Genomic DNA, 22,999 nt, shown 5'->3' with positions numbered 1-22,999 from the left:
GGGAGGCTGTCAAGTGAAACCTGCTTGATAACAATGCATCAAGAATTCCAATGCTATCACTTGTGGATTGAAGTCACACAAGGGATTTCTATGTATTGTTGCTTGATTTAGCAGTGCCAGGATGTCTCTGCCCTCAAGCCAACTGCTTTGTGAATTTCCGTAATTTAGGGTTACGCCCATCATCATAAGCAGTGCTTCTTTCCGGGGGTACGCAGGGTATGCATACCCCCAAACATTTTGTGAATCTAAGTTTGGCCTCATTGAGGGGCAGTATTTCAATATGAGTAGGAAAATGAGAGTACCCCTAAACATTTTTTTTTAAAGGAAAAAAAGCACTGATCATAAGTGTCTGTTACTTTGCTGCATTTAATTTCCTTCTATCCTAACTTCTTACAATCCCTCCCTCTAACCATGTACCTGCAATCAGGATTAACACTTTATGCATTTAATTAAGTGGATTACAATCCACTTAATTAGTGGATTAAATGCCATCATACATTTGTTAGCCTCCAAGGACTCTGCAGTTTTGCTGTAAAAACACTAGTGTGACTATTTCTGTATGTACGATTGAGATGGAAGATAAATCTTATGCAGTATTTTTATCCCAACTTCTTCCAAGGAGAGCTGGGTGACACACAGGGTCTCTCTCCTGTTTTTCCCTCACAATCATAAAATTGTAGAATCCTAGAATTGCAGTGTTGGAAGGGACATCTAGTCCAACCCTCTGCAATGCAGGAATCTCAACTACGTAAATCATACATGGTAGATTACCATCCTAACACTGCTTAATAACCTCCAAGGAAGAAGAGTCCACTACTTTCTGAGGGAGTCTGTTCCACTCTCGAACAGCTTTTACTTTCAGCAAGTTCTCTTTGTTAAGTTTATAGTGGCCACAATCTAGTGGGTTTAATCATCCTGAACTCTGTGGTGGATTCTGAGTAATGGTATCATACCCTAGGGTAGGAGCTAAATGGCACCTTAAACCTAGGTTTAATGAACACTAGGAGCTAAATGGCACCTTAAACCTAGGTTTAATGAACACTAGGAGCTAAATGGCACCTTAAACCTAGGTTATGGGTGCAACAACAGAATGTCTAGGCATGCTTTTTTAATAACAAGAATGCAAAGCTGAAAATGAATGAACTGCAGCTAAAATCCTATATTCATTTTTCACATCGTCTAGTCCTCATCTGAAGACCGCAAAAAACAAAGCCATGCTTCCCCTGCTTCCCCCCCCCCAATATTCTTAAGAAGGTCTCTTCTCCAGTCTTCAGAGAGGAGCTGGAAGTGGGGAGGCAGAAAAAGGTACCCCTTTCCTTCCACTCTGCAGTTTTAATCTGAAATCTTAGGCACAGTACTGCACCCAGAGCTCAGAAACGGCTCGCGCTAATGAAATTCCGTGTCGCAAAACGCGCCTAGAACAATGGGAGTTTCGAACACTGCTTGCGACACTCCTGTTTTCATACCAAGGAAAATTGCCAAAGCACCTCTACCTAGTGCTGTTGATTCTTTTCCTCATGCTGTATACTGCATTAATTTCCTCTCCAATGGCCTGTCCTGTGCTGATTTAATGCAGAGAGCATTTGCTTGCCTTTTGTCACAGACTGATTCGAAAAACATCGCTGTCCTATAACATGGTATGACACTTAGGAGTTCAACATGAGCCTCATCAATGCAGCCGCTGAAATGGCAGGCTGTGTGCTATTTGGCATCTTAATGTTCGTGCACATGGATTAATTCATTCATTTAATATATTTGCTCTTTTTCTTTTCGACCAGTGAGGCTCCCAAAGCAGATAACATAAAAAAAAAGTAAAGCCACCATTCTACAATAAAACTACAGAACAGAAGACAGCAGTAGAGCAGGTAAATTTTCAGTGAAATGGATAAATATAAAAGTTTTCACCAGATACCAAAACAACAACAAATGACAGTCAGTCAGTGGCATGTACACCTTCGTATAAAGGTATTATCAAGTGGAAAAGCTCTCTACTGTCAGTTCTTTATAGTCACTGCTGCAAAGAAGGGCCTCTGAGGATAATCTTAATAGCTGAGGCTTGATTCACAACGGGGAAACAATGGTCCTTCATACAACTGGCTCCCTTTCAGGTCGTGAAAGGTTAAAACCAGATGTTTGAAATGTATTTAGAAATGGACAGGTATCTGGTGGAGTTCTTTAAAAATTGGTGCAATGTGTTCCCTATGCCTTGTCCTAGTCTGGAATTCAGGTGCTGACTTCCAAGGCAGATTTCAGAGGTAGCTGCAATCATAAAGCATTGAGTACAGTGGTACCTCGAGTTAAGAACTTAATTCATTCTTAACCTGAAACTGTTCTTAACCACTTTAGCTAATGGGGCCTCCTGCTGCCGCCGTGCAATTTCTGTTCTCATCCTGAAGCAAAATTCCTAACCCAAGGTACTATTTCTAGGTTAGTGAAGTCTCTAACCTGAAGCGTCTGTAACCCAAGGTACCACTGTAATCCAAACAAGATGCAACCAGGGTGAAAAGTGTCTTGTGTTACAGGGACTACTTGGGCTTCCAAGGGCAAGGTCAGCAGGTCATATAGGAACACACATAATACCCATCAGCCTCCTTAATTCTGGGGAGTGCAACCCCAGCTACAGGACCAAGATTTCCTGAACATCTCCCCAACACGAAGAAAAGTTGAACGACACAGAACAGCTCTGCTGGATAGTACTGGAAGGATGCAGTGGCGGCTCAGAGCAGACGAACTAGTGGGGAGGGATGTTGGAAGCTATCGTGTCAACCACATCTAACAGAGCAACAACCTTGGTGGCACCAAAAATTGCCCATCTGATCTGATTATTCAATGGGCCTTTCTCACAGGTAAGTGTGCATAGGGCAGCAGCCTTAGGATCAGGTCCTTCGAGAACATTTTATGGGGGTGAATTGTTCTGAAATAATAACAGCTGCTACAGCTACTATTAAATTTTTATTTGGTGTGCTAGAAAGCTGTTGCAGGGAAGTGACTCAAGAGGGTTTATTGTTCCCGGCACTTCGGGTGGGGAGGACTTTTGATATAAATGCCTGGTGTTTACCAGCCAATTATTTCGAAGTGCCGCTAGTTAGAATAGGATGGCTTGAGATGCTTAAAGTTATGTGGTGTCAGGTATTTTTTAAGGGCGACAACTGTAGCACTGGGAGAGAAGGTGGGTGCTTGCACCAAAAGTAAAGCAGGGACTCATAACTAAGGTAGTTCAAACAGGTACGCAAGTTCACCGCTTGGAGACTGGACCGTTGTGGTCACTTTGTAGGACTGAGCGAACTTTACCAGATCAAACAGCATGCCTAGAACTCTGATACAGTGCTTTCGAACAGAGTCCATTCACACATTCAGCTGCCAGTCATCAAATGTTGAAAGAGATTAAATGATATGCAAGCATGTGTGAAGGGGTCCTCAGCACCTGTTTCTGTCTGTTAAATTTTATCTCCCTGGTAGAAACACCATTTCAAGTTTCAGTCGAGAGTCCTGCACTTGGATGGAAAATGTGGGGGGTATTTCAAGAGCGCTTGCCATTTAATGCCTTGCAAAACATATAATCACATTGTCTTGCAAGGCTTCCTAAATGGCACTCCTGCTAAGTGGGAAAAGCAAAAGTGCCTCTCTTCACACTGCCTGTATATCACATGATTTCTCTGTCCCTTTGATTACTCAGGGACTAATAACACCTTAAGGGTGTAATGGGGTGTTTGGGGAGGGGTAGAACCTCTGGTTGAGGGACACATGATGCTCCTTCTGGGGTAGTTTTTCCACCTTTGGTCCCTAACCTGCACTCAGCTCTCACATATGGCTTTGACTGGCCAGCTAAACCAGGTGAGGGTAGCTGATGGGTCTCAACCCCTCGGTGTGTTAGGGACTTCCCCTGCATGTGAAGACAGGCCATGGCGGATTGCAAGGACGAGACCAATAGTGGGTCCAACAGTCAAGAAGCCGGTTTCTGCACGTGCTTTAGAGGGAGCTGATGGGGCTTGTCAGCCTGGGAAGGTAGATCTAGGAGAAGGAAGACTCTGATCCTAAACCTCCGCTGCCTTGTGGGACATCTGTGGGAGGAGAAAAGGCTATGGATTAAGCCCTACACAAACCCAGAGTGGAGTACCTAAGATGGTTGGATGGCACCTTGTATGCATCCTGGCAATTCCTGAAGCCAAGCTGGTGCCAAGGGTATTGCTCTGCTTTCCTTTGGACCACATCAGCAAGGCCAAAAGGAGGGTCTTGTTGTCTAGGCAAAGCTTTTGGGCTAGGGTCACTTCGGTGCTGCCAAGGTAGCAGTTTGACTTCACCCCTAGAGGTGTACTCCATTGAGAGAGAGGCAGTGGGCTCTAGTGAGGAGAAGGGCCCCACAACCTTTCTTGATAAAGTGTCTATAATCCCACAGCACGGACAACTCCTGAAACCCAGTCTATAAACAACTGGCACACAACACAGCGGGTTTGTCTTGAAACCATCTCTCCTCTTCCATTTGCTTTTGGAGTCAGTTCAGAAAGCATTCTCTTTTGTTATCAAGATCAGTTCAGGCAGGGCTTGCAGACACCAACGTTATTAAAGTCACAGACACTGCTAGCTGTGACGACATCATTGTTGTCTCCAGGTCAGACTGATGGTTTTTCATTAGTGATTAGATCTCCTCTGGTACAAACGAATGCAGACTCCACTGTGCTCAGAGACTCATCTGCACTCTCTGATATTAGGTGATTTTATATGAGTGATAATATTTCAAATGTTGTTTTTTTCTTTAGGAACCTTGATGAAACTCCTCTAGTTACTGTCAAACTATCATACACAACACTGTTAAGAATGATAAAATACAGCATTCTGCACATACATAGTGAATCGCCCAGAGTCCTGCTTTTTTTGTTTTTAGATGCTTTTATATTGCTGTTTTGTTGCTTTTAGTTTGTATTTTTGCTTTAATGATACTGGGTTTTTTCTGTCGTACACCACCTAGAGATTTTCAAATATTAAGCGGTTTATAAAGTTGTTTTAGTTAATTCCATAGAAATGTCAGGTTTCATTGCATTGCATTGCATTGCATTGCATTGCATTGCATTGCATTGCATTGCATTGCATGGAAGTCCTTCACATCTTAAAACAGTTGACAGCCCCGATTAATTCATTATATGCTCTGCTCAATGCCAAATGGTTTGTTACTGGTTAAGAATGTTTTAAACTGTTTTGGAATGTTTTTAGCTGGTTTTTTAATGATGCTTTAAAACTGTTTTTAGTTGTGTGTTTGGGGGAAAAAAGTTTTTCCATTGCTGTGTTGGTCACCCTGGACTCCTTTGAGAAGGAGGGCAGGAGATAAATCAAAATTTATTTATTTATTTATTTGTTATTTCAAAAAGATAAGCTGCTTGGTACGGCACTGAACACTTCCCCTAAAATGTGTTACCCCCACTGAATCACATGTAGCAGTTCGGCAAGAAGTGTTGGGAAACTGGGTCTCGCTACCATTACAATATCTTACATAGCATTGATGCAGAGCATTGTGGGAAATTAGAATGGTAGGTAGTCCTAACTGTATTGCTTAGAAGCGCTGAGCCAGATTTGTTTTCCCAAAAGGGAGTCCCTAGAACTTTGTCAGCAGTAGGCCCTGCCAAGGCGTGATATGTCAGGTCCTGACCTGGGTGACTTTGGTTGAGTTAAAATTCTGCACAGATGTGAGGATAAAATGGAGTAACGCCATGTATGTCAATTTGAGCTTTTTGAAAAAAGTGTGGGGTACAATTGTGAGAGAAGCATAGATATTGAAGACTAGTGAAATACATGAAGTTATGTGAATGTTCATTTAAGGAGAGGATGTACTGTCTCATTTTCACGCTGTATGCATGCTTTAGATTCTTCTTCCCATTACATCTCAGAATGCAATGCATATAATATTGGCAGGGGGCTGTTTGCTTTCTTGAAGAAATATGGCGTCAAAATGTGAAAGTGAAAAGAGTGACGCTCGCACACGTAAAGGACAACCATACACAGTAATGAATCTTATTGAAAAGACAGTAGGTTTTCATTCTCGTTTTTTATTACAAGGGAAGAAGAAAACGCTGAAGGACAAGCTTTTGTACAAATACTCAAGTTACATGCAACGGTGCCAAAATTATGAGAAAGCAACCAAGACTACTCATGTTATAGTTGTTTGGAACTAGAGCTTTTGGGGAATATTTTTCTCTCTACCCAATTACCTCTGTTTTCTCATTCTCAACCACTGCCATCACCACAACAAAAGAGTTCCGAAACTTGAAAGCTTGCATTTCAAGAATGGGTGCCATTTTTCTCCTCTGGAGGGCTGTATTCCCTCAGGAGCAATCTGAGGTGCAACTTCCATGCCAGTGGTGGGTGGAAACACCCATTCTTGCACCTTTCTTTTCTTTGATGCCCCTCCCCTTGGGCTGTGGAGGAAGGGACAGCTCACTCTTGAACTGATTCCTTGCCAAGGGCTTCCTTGCTTCCCACTGCTCTTCATCACTCCCTCTGTTCTTGTCCCCTTCCCTTCCTTCTTTTCCTCCCTGTGAAATTAGTCTGCTGGACACAGGTTCTCACACTTGCACTGCACAGTCATTAACTGACCCGGTAAAAAAATATAATTACGTTTTCTCTGTAGCTGAAATCCTATACACACTTAACTTGATGGGAGTCAGTTCCATTGATCACGGCATATTCACTAGAGGGCCTTAAATATTTGATCAGCGATTAGGTGAATCCAAGCTGAGGATTAACAGAGCATTGCATTCAACTGGCTCCCATTTAAACTGACTTGTTTATATATGTATTAATAAAGTAGTTTCTCAGAGATTGGCTAAGTGGTACTGTCTCCCATTGGAAAAGATTCCGAATGCTCTTAGTTTCTAGAATGTTTGCTTAAAGATGGACTGAGAGCTGTAACATTCGCAGTGGTAAATAGATCTCCAGAAGAAATTTAATATAAGAGACAGTTTGGTGTTAGAACGCCTAACTGAGCCAGGAAATTACAATTTCTAAGGAGCAAAAATGTGTAGCAGTTTTCATATAATTACAGCTATTCACGCAGCACATTGTTAATTTTGGTACTTAGACAAGCTTGTGGGTGGTAGATTTCTCTAAATGGAACTTCCATCTACACAAGTACTCTATCTCCGGATGCCAGGTACTTGTTGTTGTTGTTGTTTAGTCGTTTAGTCATGTCCGACTCTTCGTGACCCCCTGGACCAGAGCATGCCAGACACTCCTGTCTTCCACTGCCTCCCGCAGTTTGGTCAAACTCATGCTGGTAGCTTCGAGAACACTGTCCAACCATCTCGTCCTCTGTCGATCCCCTTCTTCTTGTGCCCTCCATCTTTCCCAACATCAGGGTCTTTTCCAGGGAGTCTTCTCTTCTCATGAGGTGGCCAAAGTAGTGGAGCCTCAGCTTCAGGATCTGTCCTTCCAGTGAGCACTCAGGGCTGATTTCCTTAAGAATGGATAGGTTTGATCTTCTTGCAGTCCATGGGACTCTCAAGAGTCTCCTCCAGCACCATAATTCAAAAGCATCAATTCTTCGGCGATCAGCCTTCTTCATGGTCCAGCTCTCACTTCCATACATCACTACTGGGAAAACCATAGCTTTTACTATACGGACCTTTGTTGGCAAGGTGATGTCTCTACTTTTTAAGATGCTGTCTGGGTTTGTCATTGCTTTTCTCCCAAGAAGCAGGCGTCTTTTAATTTTGTGGCTGCTGTCACCATCTGCAGTGATCATGGAGCCCAAGAAAGTAAAATCTCTCACTGCCTCCGTTTCTTCCCCTTCTATTTGCCAGGAGGTGATGGGGCCAGTGGCCATGATCTTCATTTTTTTGCCAGGTACTAGGAAGAGAGAATTCAGGCGGGCCATCACCTTCATATGCTGGTGAGCACTGCCCAAAGGCATTTGGCTGATCTCTGTTGGAAACAGAATGCCTGATCTGGTTGGAGGACCTTGGTCTAATCCAGGCATAGGCAAACTCGGCCCTCCAGATGTTTTGGGACTACAACTCCCATCATCCCTGACCACTGGTCCTGTTAACTAGGGATGATGGGAGTTGTAGTCCCAAAACATCTGGAGGGCTGAGTTTGCCTATGCCTGGTCTAATCTTTACAATCAATCTCTAACAGAACACCCTTAACTGCCTGTATTCTTTTTGAAATGTAAGTGGAGCAAATATTAGGACAAAGGGTCCCATTATCCTGCAACAGAGGGGAGGATTAATAGGATCCTTATGGAGCCAAAAATTATTCAATTACCCAAGAGAATGAGATATCAGCAGACTTGGGGGGACCTTAATGCTTGCAGATTCTCTCTCTCTCTCTCTCTCTCTCTCTCTCTCTTACACACACACACACACACACACACACACACACATATATATACCCCAAAACCATAAAGATCCTCCCTCGCACAAAACACCTCTGTGAGGATGTTGAGGCTGAAATGAGGTGCAATGTTGAAATGTGGCCGCAGGGCTCTGCTGGGGCTCTCTCACTGGCATAGCTCAGTTGGTAGAGCATGAGACTCTTAATCTCATTGGGAAAAAGATTCAAGCATTGCACAAGGTTGGACTAGATTACCCTCATGGTCCCTTCGAACTCTACAATTCTATCGTTCTACAAGTACTTGCCCCATACTTGGATCTTGGAATCCAGTGAATTCTCATATATATGATATATATATATATATATATATATATATATATATATATATATATATATATATGAGGGATATATGATATATATATATGAATCCAGTGAATTCTCATATATATGATATATATATATATATATATATATATATATATATGAGGGATATATGATATATATATATGAATCCAGTGAATTCTCATATATATGAGATATATATATATATATATATATATATGAGGGATATATGATATATATATATATGATATATACATATATATATATGAGGGATATATGATATATATCCCTTGCCAGCCAACATGTACATGGTCAACAGCTGTAGAAGATGCTGAAATGGACATTTAGGGTGGGTTGAGACATAATGCATACTTTCTAGGAAATAGTGCAACTTTGGTATGGTTGCAATTAGACTAGCTATGGAATTTATCCGTTTAGCTACAAGTTTGACTGCAGGATCTCAACTTCTTAAAAAAGGCAACAGAATCACAGTCCAATTAAACCTTGCCAGCTGGCACATTTTATTATTTTATCTGCTTTGAAATCATTGGTTTTGTTCATGCTGTTGTTACAGCTGTAAGTCACCTGCATAAATATTTACATTGTTTTAAGACATTATTACCTATAAAAGGTCCTTTTTTTTGTAGCAACAAGAAATCAAATGCAAATACAGGAATTAAGCAGCATGTACAGGAAGGACAACTGGCTAACAAAGAGAGGAAATAAATATTTCAGTATTAAATTTTAAAAAGGAGAGACTTCCGGGTTGGCGCCATCGCCGAATGGCGGACTCCCTCCGAGCTCCGGAGGGAGCCTGCTCGGCAGGGGCTGGGTCCTACCGCACCGGCGATGCGGGGACCCTTAAAAACCACGGCCACGGAGGCCGTGGACATGGAGACTCGGCTGGCACCGCTAGCGCCCTCCCGACTCGTGAAGGAGCCTTTTTAAAGGCTACGGATCGGGTGCCGGGGAGAAGCGTGGTGCTTTGAGTCCTCTGCTATCCCTGCCGAGCGAAGCCGCATGCCATCCGGCGGAGAGCGCTGACTTCTTCCATTGAAAATTCGGACTTCTTAACAACAACCCGTGAGTAATTTGGAAACCGGGTTCAAAAGGAGAAAAAAAGAATTTTTTTTTTTCGGATTGGACACGAGCGGGGGGGGGGGATCCAAAAAGGAAGTCAGTCCCCCTCCCTACTGTAAACCTTCCAAAACAAGGATGGGGAAACCAAGGTCCAAAAAGATTTGTATTGCTGATAAAAACTAAGAATTCCACGATGGGGAACTACAAGAACTGTGCTGGAGGAAGAATTGAGGGAGAAGGGAAACGTAACCCCCCCCCGGGAACCGGGGTGATTGAAGAGAGAGCCTGGTGAAAAGAGTCGGAGATTTTGACAGCTGTCAAAGTAGCTGTCAAAGTCGGAAAGCAGAGAGGATTTTATTATGAGAACTTTGCTGGTTAAATTTGTTACAATTTGCTATAACCCGTTAAAACTTGGATACAAAATGGCGAAAACATGGATAACAATCGGACTTTTGGACTAGAGAAAACAAAGTTACAACAATCCCCCTAGAGGAGTTTCGGGACATTACAAAGATGGTCGTAAGTGGAAAAATACCATTGGAATTTTACAGGACTGGTTATCTTCTGGGAAAGCTGCAAAACGGAAATAATATTTTGTCTACAGGGTGTTCAGCTAAAGGAGACAATAGAATTTTCTATTGAAGAAAGGAAGGGACTGAACGCAAGTTTTTGTTCCTGAATAACAATAATCCCTGCAGAGTTACTAAACTTCTGAATTAGAACGTTTCAGCAGCGGAACAAGAGGAAATTGGACTACAACTTGGAAAGAACAATGGGGGGAGTTTTATTAAAGATTTGAAGTTAAATGTCTTAAAAAATAACTATAAAAAGAAAAAGCCAGCAAGGAGTTGGGGGAAATAGGTGATTTATGGACTTTAGGAATTCCAGGCAGATAACATGGTTTGGTGGTCAGGGGGAAATTAAACCGGGGACAGGGGGGGGAGAACTAAAATCCAAAGGCTTGTCAACTTTTTTTTTCTGAATTGGTTCTTTTTCATCTATTATACTTTTTATTTCTTATTTCTTATATTTCTATTGTGTGGGGTGTCCTTATCATTAAAAAAAGGGAAATTGTGGAATGAAAATGGGGTGGGCCCTGGGGAGAGAACTTTTGTCTTTTATTAAGGGTATTGATGAGGAGTGTATAAATTTTAAATTCGAATAATGGTCTAAACAAATTAAGTTTCAATTAGAACTGAGAGCTTGTGGAGCCAACAATATGAAAGGGGAATATGGTAGGGGTGGGGGAAGGGGGGAGTCCCGGAAAGTGGATGTATGAAAATAAGGCTTTGAATGTACTTTAATCTTTACTTTCTGTATTTTTGAAAATCTTAATAAATATCATTTAAAAAAAAAAATTAAATTTTAAAAAGGAGACAGGGTTAAAAATATTAATTGATGCTCTCAAAATAGCCTGTGCCCTTTGGGAGTGATCCAGAGAGCAGCTGGCACCTAAAATGTCTTTGGGGCAGCTTGCAATAATAAAACACCTGAAAACAAACCCATTAAAAAGCAGATAAAATAATCACAATGAAACAAAACACAGTACTGACAAATGGAGAGGAAGGAAAAAGGACAGCAGCGATTCTCATTTGGTCCCCTGGCCAAATCTGATGGCTGAGGTCAGGTTGACGTTCCACTTGCACTGGGGCCAAATTGACTTGGTCTTGCTCCTTTACCTGCCTGCCTGCGAGGCAACCAGTGGCCCATTTGGCTGTGCCCTATGTAGATTTTCCAGGGTGTGTAGGCAGTGGTTTTGCTGCAGTACCTTCTTGAAGAGGGACCATCAGTGACTGTTGCATGCAGAAGGGCTCCAATTTAATCCCCAGTACCTGTGGTTAATCCATTCTTAAGGAAATCAGCCCTGAGTGCTCACTGGAAGGACAGATCCTGAAGCTGAGACTCCAATACTTTGGCCACCTCATGAGAAGAGAAGACTCCCTGGATAAGACCCTGAGGTTGGGAAAGATGGAGGGCACAAGGAGAAGGGGACGACAGAGGATGAGATGGCTGGACAGTGTTCTCGAAGCTACCAGCATGAGTTTGGTGTAGTGGTTAAGAGCGGTAGTCTCGTAATCTGGGGAACCGGGTTCGCGTCTCCGCTCCTCCACATGCAGCTGCTGGGTGACCTTGGGCCAGTCACACTTCTTTGAAGTCTCTCAGCCCCACTCACCTCACAGAATGTTTGTTGTGGGGGAAGAAGGGAAAGGAGAATGTTAGCCGCTTTGAGACTCCTTAAAGGGAGTGAAAGGCGGGATATCAAATCCAAACTCTTCTTCTTCTTCAAACTGCAGGAGGCAGTGGAAGACAGGAGTGCCTGGCGTGCTCTGGTCCATGGGGTCACGAAGAGTCAGACACGACTAAACAACTGAACAACAACAACAACCTGTGGTTAAAAAGATGTCAAGGAAGCAAGGCTGGGAAAGACTTCTGCTAAGACACTGCCAGTCAGAATAGGCTAGAGTAGGCACTGTTGGGCTAGGGTGACTAACCTGTGGCACTCCAAATGCCGACAGCCTCCATCATCTCTGTCTCTTTGCCACGTTGGCTGGGGCTGATGAGTGTTTGGCAGACCAATAACACCTGGAGGACCTCAGGCAAGTCCCTAGGCCAAATGAACAGACAGTCTGTTTTGGTAAAAGGCAGCTTCATTTATACAGGGTTGGGCAGAGGTACGGGGTAGGGACCCGTCCTCTTTTTATGATATATCCCATCTGTTCCACTTCAGGCTCCTAAGATACCAAGGTTTCTGACATCAACTTCTCAGACTTCAAGCAGCTCTAGCAACACCACCCACCAGGTCCAGCAACTCAGGGAAGCTGGACTCATCCTTTTTGGGAGCTCTCCAGCCTTCCACTGGAGGGAAAGACTAAGGACATGCAATAGTTGAATCCAGGAGCAAGGCAAGCATCAGGACTCCTCAGGTTGGAGAAGGTCCAAAGTGTAGTTGGGAGAACTGTGCAGCCTTGAGAACTGCAGAGCAATGGAAACCACAACATGCTTGGAATTGCATTGCCTATTGCACGAGTTTAGAGGAACAAGGGACATGGGTTACTGGAGCAGTGGCCTTCCAAAGTGAGGGGAGTAATTTGTTGCGGTGGCCTTCCAAAGGGTTTTTTTTTTAATTGAACAAAGTCTTTTATAGAATTAAAATCAGTTGACTTACCAGCATTTTCAGTTAAGTAGTTGATTTAGAGATGGGTACGCATGAGAATAGGTAGATGAGTGAAATGGGAATTGAACACTGACATGACAACTGTGTCTTCTGTGTGGGATACATGTGACCCTTTATTATTAGAGATAGAAAACTTGTGGATTGCTAGATTTATCAAAATATTTTGTAAACAATTACACATTTAGGAATATCATAGCTGTGTAAAAAATAAAGTAGGAGGCAGTCACACTGATTTTTTTTATATATAAAAAATAATAATTGCCAGGGATGATGGGAACTGTGGTCCACAGTCTCACAATCCTGCTTATATGATCTGGGGCTATAAATGTTGTGGTGCAGATTTTTGCATTACATGAGCTAAAGTGGGATTTTTTATAATACAAGTGGGGGCAAAGTCCTCTTGTTTCAAGTGCATCCCACCATTTTCTGCCAGTATGGGGGTGCATTAGTGCTAGTGAGTTATGGAAAACTCAGTGTATTCTGATTATATGTTCTGGTATCTCAACCTTCCTCCAAAGGGAGCCCAGATTGTCCCAACAACGATCACATAAAAGACAATCTAACCCATCAGTTAAAACCAACATACAATAATAATGCAACAGTAACATTTTTAAAAAGCTGCAGAAGGCTAATCGTTACACCACTTAAAAAAACAACTCTCCAGCTATGTGGCAAAGGCTTGAAGAAAGAGATAGGTTTTAAGATGTTGCTTGAACAAAAAAAACAGTTATTCAGGGTTGGGAGTGACTTTTCAGTGCCAGAATAAAGAAGCAAAGTTATCCTTTCACTGGAGGCTCCTACTGTACATGAATTATGTTTCCCCTGAAGCAAAACGTTACTTTAGTCTCTTGCATTATCTTAACATATGTACAAACGTCATAGAAAAGGAAAGGAAGGGAATTACAGTGTGATGCAAATGGCCTGTTTCATCCAAATTCTCAATCCTGGCTGTTCCCATATCCCCCTGCAAATGAAATCCTCTGGTTTCTCTTCAGAGCGTATAAATCTTTCGCAAATGAACTGAGTGGCAAAATCTAGAAGACTAAATCTTTATTGATTTGTATTCATATAAAATTTTCTTTCCTGCCCTTCTAAGTGCCAAAACATCGCTTGGGTCACTATCTACTTCTGGTCTAAGCAATTTTTTTCTACAGCTTTAAATTGGCTACCAATGCTTGCCTGTGTTCATGTTTTCAGGTAGTAATTAAAAAAAAAAAAAAAAAGATTCGAAACTGCCCTGCGCTACAGAATGGAGGTTGCGTGTTATTCAAACTGGCCACAATAATATATGCAGAGCATGTGTTTTGCATGCACAGGGTCATGGGTTGCGTGTCTAGGTAATCTGGTAGAGACTCCTGGCTGGGAGAGATCTCCTGCCAGACAGTATTGAGAATGAGAAGCTAGGTAGACCAATGGTTTGACTCATTACAAGGCAGTTTCCTATGTTCATGTCAGGGAACTGCCATCGGCTCAGGGGCGAGAGGGGAAAAGCTGGATGGATTACAGAAAGCCCCCAAAGATTGTGGGAAGCAGCACCACCTCAGTGGAGGAAGGCAGCCCCACCTCTAGCGGAGAGGAGATGCAGGGCTCGGAGGAGGCCAGGACAACTTGCCTGAGCAAAGCCGGGAGGAGAGAGGTCCTCCATTACCCACGCCCTCCCTGTGCAGTAGGCTTCCACGCCGAAGAAGAAGAAGAGGAGTTTGGATTTGATATCCCGCCTTTCACTCCCTTTAAGGAGTCTCAAAGCGGCTAACAATCTCCTTTCCCTTCCTCCCCCACAACAAACACTCTGTGAGGTGAGTGGGGCTGAGAGACTTCAGAGAAGTGTGACTGGCCCAAGGTCACCCAGCAGCTGCATGTGGAGGAGCGGAGACGCGAACCCGGTTCCCCAGATTAGGAGTCTACCGCTCTTAACCACTACACCACACTGGCTCTCAATCTGCCGAGAGAGGAAGCGCAGATTGGGCGTCAAGAAACTACTCTGCTGGGGAAGGTTTAAGGACCGCCCACTCACAGATTCTGCCAGTGAATGAGCGAGCCACAGAATAGTGGCGCTTTGCATGGTGAAAGGTTTTTGGCACCAATAACGAGGCTTTACAGCCGACCAGTGAGGCATTTGCCTGATTGCTCTCGAGTAACCCCCTAATATCCTTACAGTTCGGTTATGTCCACATTGAATCAAAGCCCTGTAGATTTGCAAGGGACCCTGAGAGTCTTCTACTCCAACCCCATACAATGCAGGAATCCACAGTATCTATGATCTTCCGGTCAGGTGCTGAGTAGTTTCAATCTAAAAGCACTGGCGTTTTAAAAAGTGTTATATTCTTCCTGTTTCTAATGACTGGTTTGCCTGAAGCATGACTGCATTACACAAATGGATTGCCAGAAGTGCAGTCGAAAACCAGAATAAGAAAGTGGCAAGCTGCCTGCACATTAATGGGCCCTTACCTTTCCATTCACAGTGGAAACATGAATTGCCATTATGCTGAGAAAATATGATTATGAATATAATTCATATGATTATGAATGATAGCAGGCGTCTCTTGGTTGCAGAGCAACAGGATTTGTCTGGCTTATGTTGTTCTAAAAGAATATCTGCGCTAGTGGCTTCTCAATTATTATTTTAATGATGCACAGCTTCATAGTTAGGCTGTTATGGAAAAAACCACACACCCATAAAATGTCTTTATATTGGTTCTGGCATTTTATTATTAGTTTTTCCTTGCTTCTATTAGCAGTTGCTCCTAGTACTAGCTGAAAAGATGAACCAAACTGATTATCTCTCTCACCTAACATTAATTGAAGAAACTCTGAGGTATTTTTTTTTTAATGGTGATGTTCAGAAACCAAAACCATGGCTCTGAACAATTTCCACACCTGATACTTAAACCTGTTAACTGGTATGCATACTTTATTTAAAAACACCCCTTACCACTTTCGGTCTTGCACTAAAATTCACAGGTTGCAGTTGGCAAGAGAGGTGGTCAAATGTCTCTTTCATGCAACAAGATTTAAAAAATATATGGCTATAAGCAGTACTCTCTGGGAAACCCCTCTTGGTTTTAAGATAAATTCAGGTTCTTATTTTTTATTGTTGTTTGCTGACAAGTGTATAAATTGAAAATGATTATTATGAATATTTTGAAGTTGCACAATTTAAAAATGGTGTAATAGTAAAAAGATAGTGTCAAGGCTGCCTCAAGTCTCCGCTCACAAAAGACCAACGCCTATCTCTTCTTATATACAAAAGTGTTTATTGCAGTTCATTGTTTGCTTCACATCCGAGGCGCGCAGCCCTACGTCTGCTAGGCTTAGACCGCTGAAGTCCCCTCTGAATCCGTCCCTCCCCTGCACCAGTTTAAGAGGCTTGCGCTGCTCCACCTCTTTCTCTCTTTCCTTTTCCGCAGGGTCTTTCTGCCCGCTGGGGTTTCGCCCCTCCTGGATTCCTCTGACGCGGAATCAGACTGCTCTTGCCCCCTCCTGCGGGCTTTGGGACCTGGCCCCTCCTCCGGGCTCCCTGTACTTCCGCGCGCCTCTACATTTGAACTTGGCGCGCGCGCCCAACCTCTGACCTTCCTTTTAACAGCTACACTACTCCCTTCACTACTCCCCTCCCCTTCCGGGAGGGTGGCTTGCTCCGACCTCCCTCCTTTCTCTGCTGCCGGAGCCGCTTCCCCTGATACACTGAAACCTCCACCCCCTTCGCTGCACTCTGGCGGGGAGGCTGGTCCTGACGCCCAGCTGCCACTTTGGGATCCCCCGCTTGCCCCCTGCTCCTGACACGTCCCCCCTGGGGCTCCCCTGGCCTTGACCACCGGCGCCCCCTTCTGGGAATCCTCTGATTCGCTGGAAAGACTCATGGAATCTCTAGAGTCATTGTCATCCTCTTCCTCGTTGTCCTGGGATTCATCCCCATCGCTCTCCATCTCCTGCCTACCCTGTGCCTCTGTCCCTGAACCCCTGACAGATAGGTTCACATGTCCTGTGTTTAAAGAACTTTGCTTACCTAAGCTTGCGTTACGACGCTTAGTACGTTCCTAATTTGGAAATTGCAGTACTATTACTGCACCTCGAGTGTTCAGGATAGTTGGGCTACAAATCTAAATAAATCAATAATAAACATGGCTGTCATTTTGGAGAAGGAAAAACAAGCTGTAAAGGAAAGGTCACATTTCAGCCTGCCTCTTGGAAGTTTCTGCCAAATATAAATGCCCTTCTGGGGGCTAAATAGAGCCCTTTAAAATGGTCAGCTTTTCAGCTTGGAATGTGTTACATAAATATAAGGGGAAATGAGGTGTGGGGATGTCTCTTTTCACTTACTGGGAATACGACATACTGAAACAGAATTCAAGCAAACGGCAATGTAAGAGGCTAGTGTGACGAAAGCAGGACCTGAGAGATCTGGGTTCAAATCCTCACCTGTCTCACCGGAGAAGGGGCATTGTGGGGATAAAATTGGGGGGGGAGGAATACATGTATTCCAACATGAGTTTATTTATTGGCCTTATAGGTAAAGGTAAAGGGACCCCTGACCATTAGGTCCAGTCGTGGCCGACTCTGGGGTTGCAGCACTCATCTCGCTTTATTGGCCGAGGGAGCTGGCGTACAGCTTCCGGGTCATGTGGCCAGCATGACTAAGACGCTTCTGGCAAAACCAGAGCAGCGCACGGAAACGCCGTTTACCTTCCCGTCGGAGCGGTACCTATTTATCTACTTGCACTTTGACGTGCTTTCGAACTGATAGGTTGGCAGGAGATTGGCCTTATACAGTGGTATAATTTCATCAGCCTCCGTAAGATTCCAAACAAATCACTACATTCACAAACTAGCAAAAGTGAGCCACAACAAAACTTCCATTAAAATGAATGAATCAATGAGTGATTAATTAATCACAATGATTTCCCATTCTGTCACTGAAAATTGAGGTGTAGTCATAACTACTAAGCTTTGCTAGATTGTGCCCTAAATAGTTTGTAAATAACCCTGAACACAGCATTGTATCAGGTATCTAAGAGCACTGTATTATGAACATATGACTACTTCTGAGCTCATGTCTACACTGATGATGTTTTGTCACAGAGCATATGCAAAACTTGGGATACAATACTTTGCAAAGTTGAATGCATGCAATAAAAATAACTGCAAGATTTTAAGCATGTCAAGGAAACAGAGACTAAACATTCTTCTGCTGTCATAAGTTATTTTTATGCATAAGTGTTCACATATTCAGTGGATACAATAAAGAATCAGAAACTGTAACACACAGAACAACAACACTGCAATATCAGAAAAATAAGCACAAAATAGGGAGTTTTCTGTCCTGATTAACTGGTTACCTAAATTTTATTCTATGGGGTGGGGGAAGAGAAAAAGATGACCAAAAATAACTTCCAAATAAGTTGCTTTATTTCCTATTTTACAACCATGGCCTGATCTCTAACATTAGATTTTATTGGCCTGCTAGTGACAACTCTTAGATTTTTTATTATGATGTTGTCTTATAGCTTTATATGGGAGAAGCAAGCAGTTTGAGATGACCACATTTGAACTGGTAATCTGATTGATTGCTTTGCATTACAAAGTAAGATGCCTGGGATACACAAACCCCAGGAGATAAAGCATTTGTGGCATTCGGGAACAAGACGTTCCTTGTTATAAATTATTTGTGCCATCATAAAACTCTTTATTTCATCCAGTGTATATGAGGACTATCATCTAACTCGAGCAATAACTTCTTTCTCAAGGTTTGGCCTGTTACAAGGCTAATGATACAACCAGGGCCAAAAAATTCAGCATCCAAAGCTTGATTTGCAATGCCCTGCAATTAATAGCAGCAGACATCCTTCAAATCACAGTGCCAACACAAGAAATTGTTTAGAAAGAAGTGTTTGGTTACAGATGCAGCTAACAATAAACTAAACTTGTTGACTGAGCTGACATGTTCTATTTCAGGAGGGTAATCTGTGCCCTGCCAGCATGAGATTTTGAGAACATGTTTTAATGTACTACAGGCAGCCATAATTAGCAGATGCTTGTCATTAGTTCTGTATTATTTTCACTGATGAGACTCACTTGGCTGTAGGAAGCCAAAGGGTGTGTCTGTACAGGACACATATCACCGAGCTGATCCCTTGATGTTCCCTTCACCTGTCTGTACGGGGGAGAGGAACTCTAGCAAGGCAGGCTCTACTCTTCCCATGTGCCAGAGTGAAATGGCAGTGACATCATCATCATACAATTTCTTTTTGCAAATCCTAGAGATGATAATAATAATAATAATAATAATAATAATAATAATAATTTATTTATACCCCGCTCATCTGACTGAGTTTCCCCAGCCACTCTGGGCTGCTTCCAATCAAGTGTTAAAAACAATACAGCATTAAATATTAAAAACTTCCCTAAACAGGGCTGCCTTCAGATGTCTTTTAAAGAGTAGATAGCTGCTTATTTCCTTCACATCTGAAGGGAGGGCGTTCCACAGGGCAGGCGCCACTACCAAGAAGGCCCTCTGTCTGGTTCCCTGTAACCTCACTTCTCACAATGAGGGAACCGCCAGAAGGCCCTCGGTGCTGGATCTCAGTGTCCAGGCTGAACGATGGGGGTGGAGACGCTCCTTCAGGTATACAGGACCATCTATTATTTTGACAGGCATTTGTGGAGATTATTGGCAGAACTTTCCTCCCTTCCACACATGCCAGATACAGTCTAAGAATCTCTTAGAAGTCATAGGACTTTTAAAATTGGGGCTGCATTTTTATTTGTGAGAAAGTTAGAGTACTTTACCTGGCCCTCAAATAAAGAAATACCTGGATTCTTTTTTTCTTTTTACAGGAAGAAGAAGAAGAGTTTGGATTTGATATCCCGCTTTATCACTACGCTAAGGAGTCTCAAAGCGGCTAACATTCTCCTTTCCCTTCCTCCCCCACAACAAACACTCTGTGAGGTGAGTGGGGCTGAGAGACTTCAAAGAAGTGTGACTGGCCCAAGGTCACCCAGCAGGTGCATGTGGAGGAGCAGGGAAGCGAACCCAGTTCACCAGATTACGAGTCTACCGCTCTTAACCACTACACTACACTGGCTCTAGGAAACTAGGTTAAAGTGTTGATATGCCAGAAAAAAGTTGCCCTCCTGTTCTGTGATACCCTAAAGAGGACAAAATGTAAGCCTGTCAAACAAAGAAACGGTATATAACTTTTCCTTAAAACACAAGAGGAGAAATGTTGCATGTATTCACATATAACAAAGCACTTTAAGTATCTTCCACTTTTTAGCCTATGTTAGCAACGTATACATCTGGGAACAAACTATGCAAGATGTTTTTATCAACATGGGGGGAAGTACAGGAGAGAGAAATCACACATGTGGCATCATGGGTACAGTGTTCTTAACATCAGTCTCCAGTGGTACCTCAGGTTAAGTACTTATTTCGTTCTGGAGGTCTGTTCTTAACCTGAAACTATTCTTAACCTGAAGCACCACTTTAGCTAATGGGGCCTCCTGCTGCTGCACTGCCGGAGCCCGATTTCTGTTCTCATCCTGAAGCAGAAATATTACCCGAGGTAATATTTCTGGGTTAGCAGAGTCCGTAACCTGAAGCATATGTAACCCGAGGTACCACTGTATTCTGTATTGCCTTCGAATGGTTTAGGGCTTCTGACTTCAGTTTTATTAGCCCTGGTTCTGTTCCTGCAACAAAAGCCTGACTAAAATTAGCAAGCGAAGCAAAGAAAGTAGGAAAAAGCTCACCTACGAAAATCCTGTGTCTGGCTACGCCATAGTAGAACAGCCAGTTGAAAAGAGCAGCGATTCTGTTTGCACAGCGTCCTCTAGAAAGGTATCTGATTTGGGCAGATAACAGATACAAATAATGTGCACAATACTTTATAATGGGATTGGGACTCCTTTTTAAATGGGGAGCTTGTCATTTACTCAAAGCTCGTTACTTCTTTGTACACCTCCTTGTCAAGCCAACAAATTCTTTCAGCACAAATGTAAGGTGTTGCCAAGCAATGCCTGTTGCTTAGCTCCCTGCACACACACAGAAGTTATGGATTCACAAAGAGGGAGGGCCTGGAGGCACAGGAAACTGGGGAAAGTGACAATAAGGCGAAGGCCCTAACCCTTAGTAAACCTCTCCCACAAATTGATGTATGGAAGTGAGAGCTAGACCATAAAGAAGGCTGATCGCCAAAGAATTGATGCTTTTGAATTATGGTGCTGGAGGAGACTCTTGAGAGTCCCATGGACTGCAAGAAGATCAAACCTCTCCATTCTGAAGGAAATCAGCCCTGAGTGCTCACTGGAAGGACAGATCCTGAAGCTGAGGCTCCAATACTTTGGCCACCTCATGAGAAGAGAAGACTCCCTGGAAATGACCCGGATGTTGGGAAAGATGGAGGGCACAAGGAGAAGGGGACAACAGAGGACAAGATGGTTGGACAGTGTTCTCGAAGCTACCAACATGTGTCTGACCAAACTGCGGAAGGCAGTGGAAGACAGGAGTGCCTGGCATGCTCTGGTCCATGGGGTCACGAAGAGTCGGACACGACTAAACGACTAAACAATATCAACAACCTGAAAGAGGAATGGAAATACCAAACTGGATTTCAGTTGCTGTCCATCACAGCTCCGATTGCGATCCTCAATATGCGAGGCAAATATTGTGTACATAGAAAATAGTGCAACATTGAAAAAACAGAAAAGCAGAGCAACATACAAAGGTTCTTTTCAAATCTGTAATATAACCACAAAAGTTTATGCCGTGACATATTTTTTTAGTCTTTAAAGGTGCTGCAAGACTGTCTTCTCACAAACAAAGCATCCCCCCCATTACCAGAGCACCCTCAAGTGAGGCTTTTACACCTTTAAAAGTTGTGCAGGAAAAGGGAATTTCAGGTGCCAATTATTAAAGGTGTAGACAGGAGCCCAGCCTTCTTTACAACTTAGCCATCCAACTTCTGAGCGGGGGAGAAAAATCCGTTGCACCTTCCAGAAGACTGCGTAGCAAAACAAAAAACGACAGGAATTCAACCGGTGCAGCATTTTCATCACATCATCATCTCCCTGTGTTGGTTTTTTTTTGCCTCTCACGAGAGGTTTAAAAATGCAGACTATCCCCCCCAATCATTCCAACTCTGCCAGACCAAAAAGCAAAAAAGAAATGAGATATTTAAACTGGTTTCTTTTGCTGTTTTCGGGATACTCATCTCAAATATTTAAAACCCTGCAAGGAAAGGAAGCCTCTAGTAACCTTACCCTGCTTTATTTCATATTATTTTCTTAATATATGTATATTTTTTCAAACCAGCAACATCAGCTCATATTAGTTTGCACACCCTTGCTGTCCCTCCCCCAAATCACTCCAACTCTGCCAGACCAACACAAAGAAAAAAAGCAAAAAAAAAAAAAAGTAAAGAGATATTTAAGCTGGTTTCTTTTGCAGTTTCCCAGACACTCATCCCAAACATTTAAAACTCTGCAAGGAAAGGAAGTTTCTAGGGACTCTACCCAGCTTTTTGTTTTGTTTTATTATTCTAATCTAATATATGCACATTTTTTTAAACCAGCAACATCATTTGCTGGTTTAAACCAGCAACTAATTCTGCAACTCCCCCGCCTTCCTCCGTTCTTTCTTTCCTACGGCGGCCGCTTTGAGGCAAAACACCTACCGTAGCGAAGGCGAGGGGTTGCGACAAGATGGCGGCGCCCTTCGAACTGTGCCATGTCGCTTGCTGCGCCAACCGAGCCGGTCCCGGAGTGGTTTCCTGGGGGAGAGGCGGCCTGGTGGCTTTCGGCTCGTGCCGCTCGGTCGTCCTCTACGACCCGCAGGTGAGGCGGCGGGCTTTCCCCTCGCTCTTGCTCGGCTAGGGTGGTGGTTCTCGAACGCGGGAGGCCCCCCTGCAGTTGGACTACAACTCCCATCATGCTTAGCTTTTAGGGCCGGCGGTCAGGGATGGCGGGAGTTGTAGTCCGACAGCAGCTGAGGCAGCCCAAGTTTGAAACCCTGGAGGCGCAAAAAATTAAAATTAAAATAAAGCCTATATAATAAAGCTACTGAGAAAATCCATAAAAAGTAGC

General features: G+C 43.2%; 1 protein-coding gene and 1 long non-coding RNA gene across 3 annotated transcripts in view; both read left to right on the top strand.

Annotated features, from left to right (window-relative positions):
* The first annotated feature begins 219 nt into the window (after positions 1 to 219).
* LOC308482142 lies at positions 220 to 12,937 on the top strand. Its single transcript, XR_013989080.1, has 3 exons — positions 220 to 1,029; positions 1,071 to 1,865; positions 12,473 to 12,937. It is a non-coding gene; the product is annotated as an uncharacterized lncRNA (long non-coding RNA).
* A 9,651-nt stretch (positions 12,938 to 22,588) lies between these two features.
* Positions 22,589 to 22,999, top strand: part of ELP2 (elongator acetyltransferase complex subunit 2) — a 43,761-nt gene continuing 43,350 nt past the window's right edge. For both annotated transcript variants that reach the window (XM_081014741.1, XM_081014740.1), the window contains exon 1: positions 22,589 to 22,750. In XM_081014741.1, coding sequence (XP_080870867.1) covers positions 22,619 to 22,750 — 132 coding nt within the window. In that variant the 5' untranslated portion in view covers positions 22,589 to 22,618. The remainder of the gene's footprint in view (positions 22,751 to 22,999) is intronic.

The sequence above is a fragment of the Podarcis pityusensis genome (genome assembly GCF_964106645.2).
Source record: "Podarcis pityusensis genome assembly, chromosome: 7".
NCBI classification, from domain to species: Eukaryota; Metazoa; Chordata; class Lepidosauria; order Squamata; family Lacertidae; genus Podarcis; species Podarcis pityusensis.
Note: the sequence above shows the minus strand (reverse complement) of the source record. Positions and strands in the feature narration are given on the sequence as shown.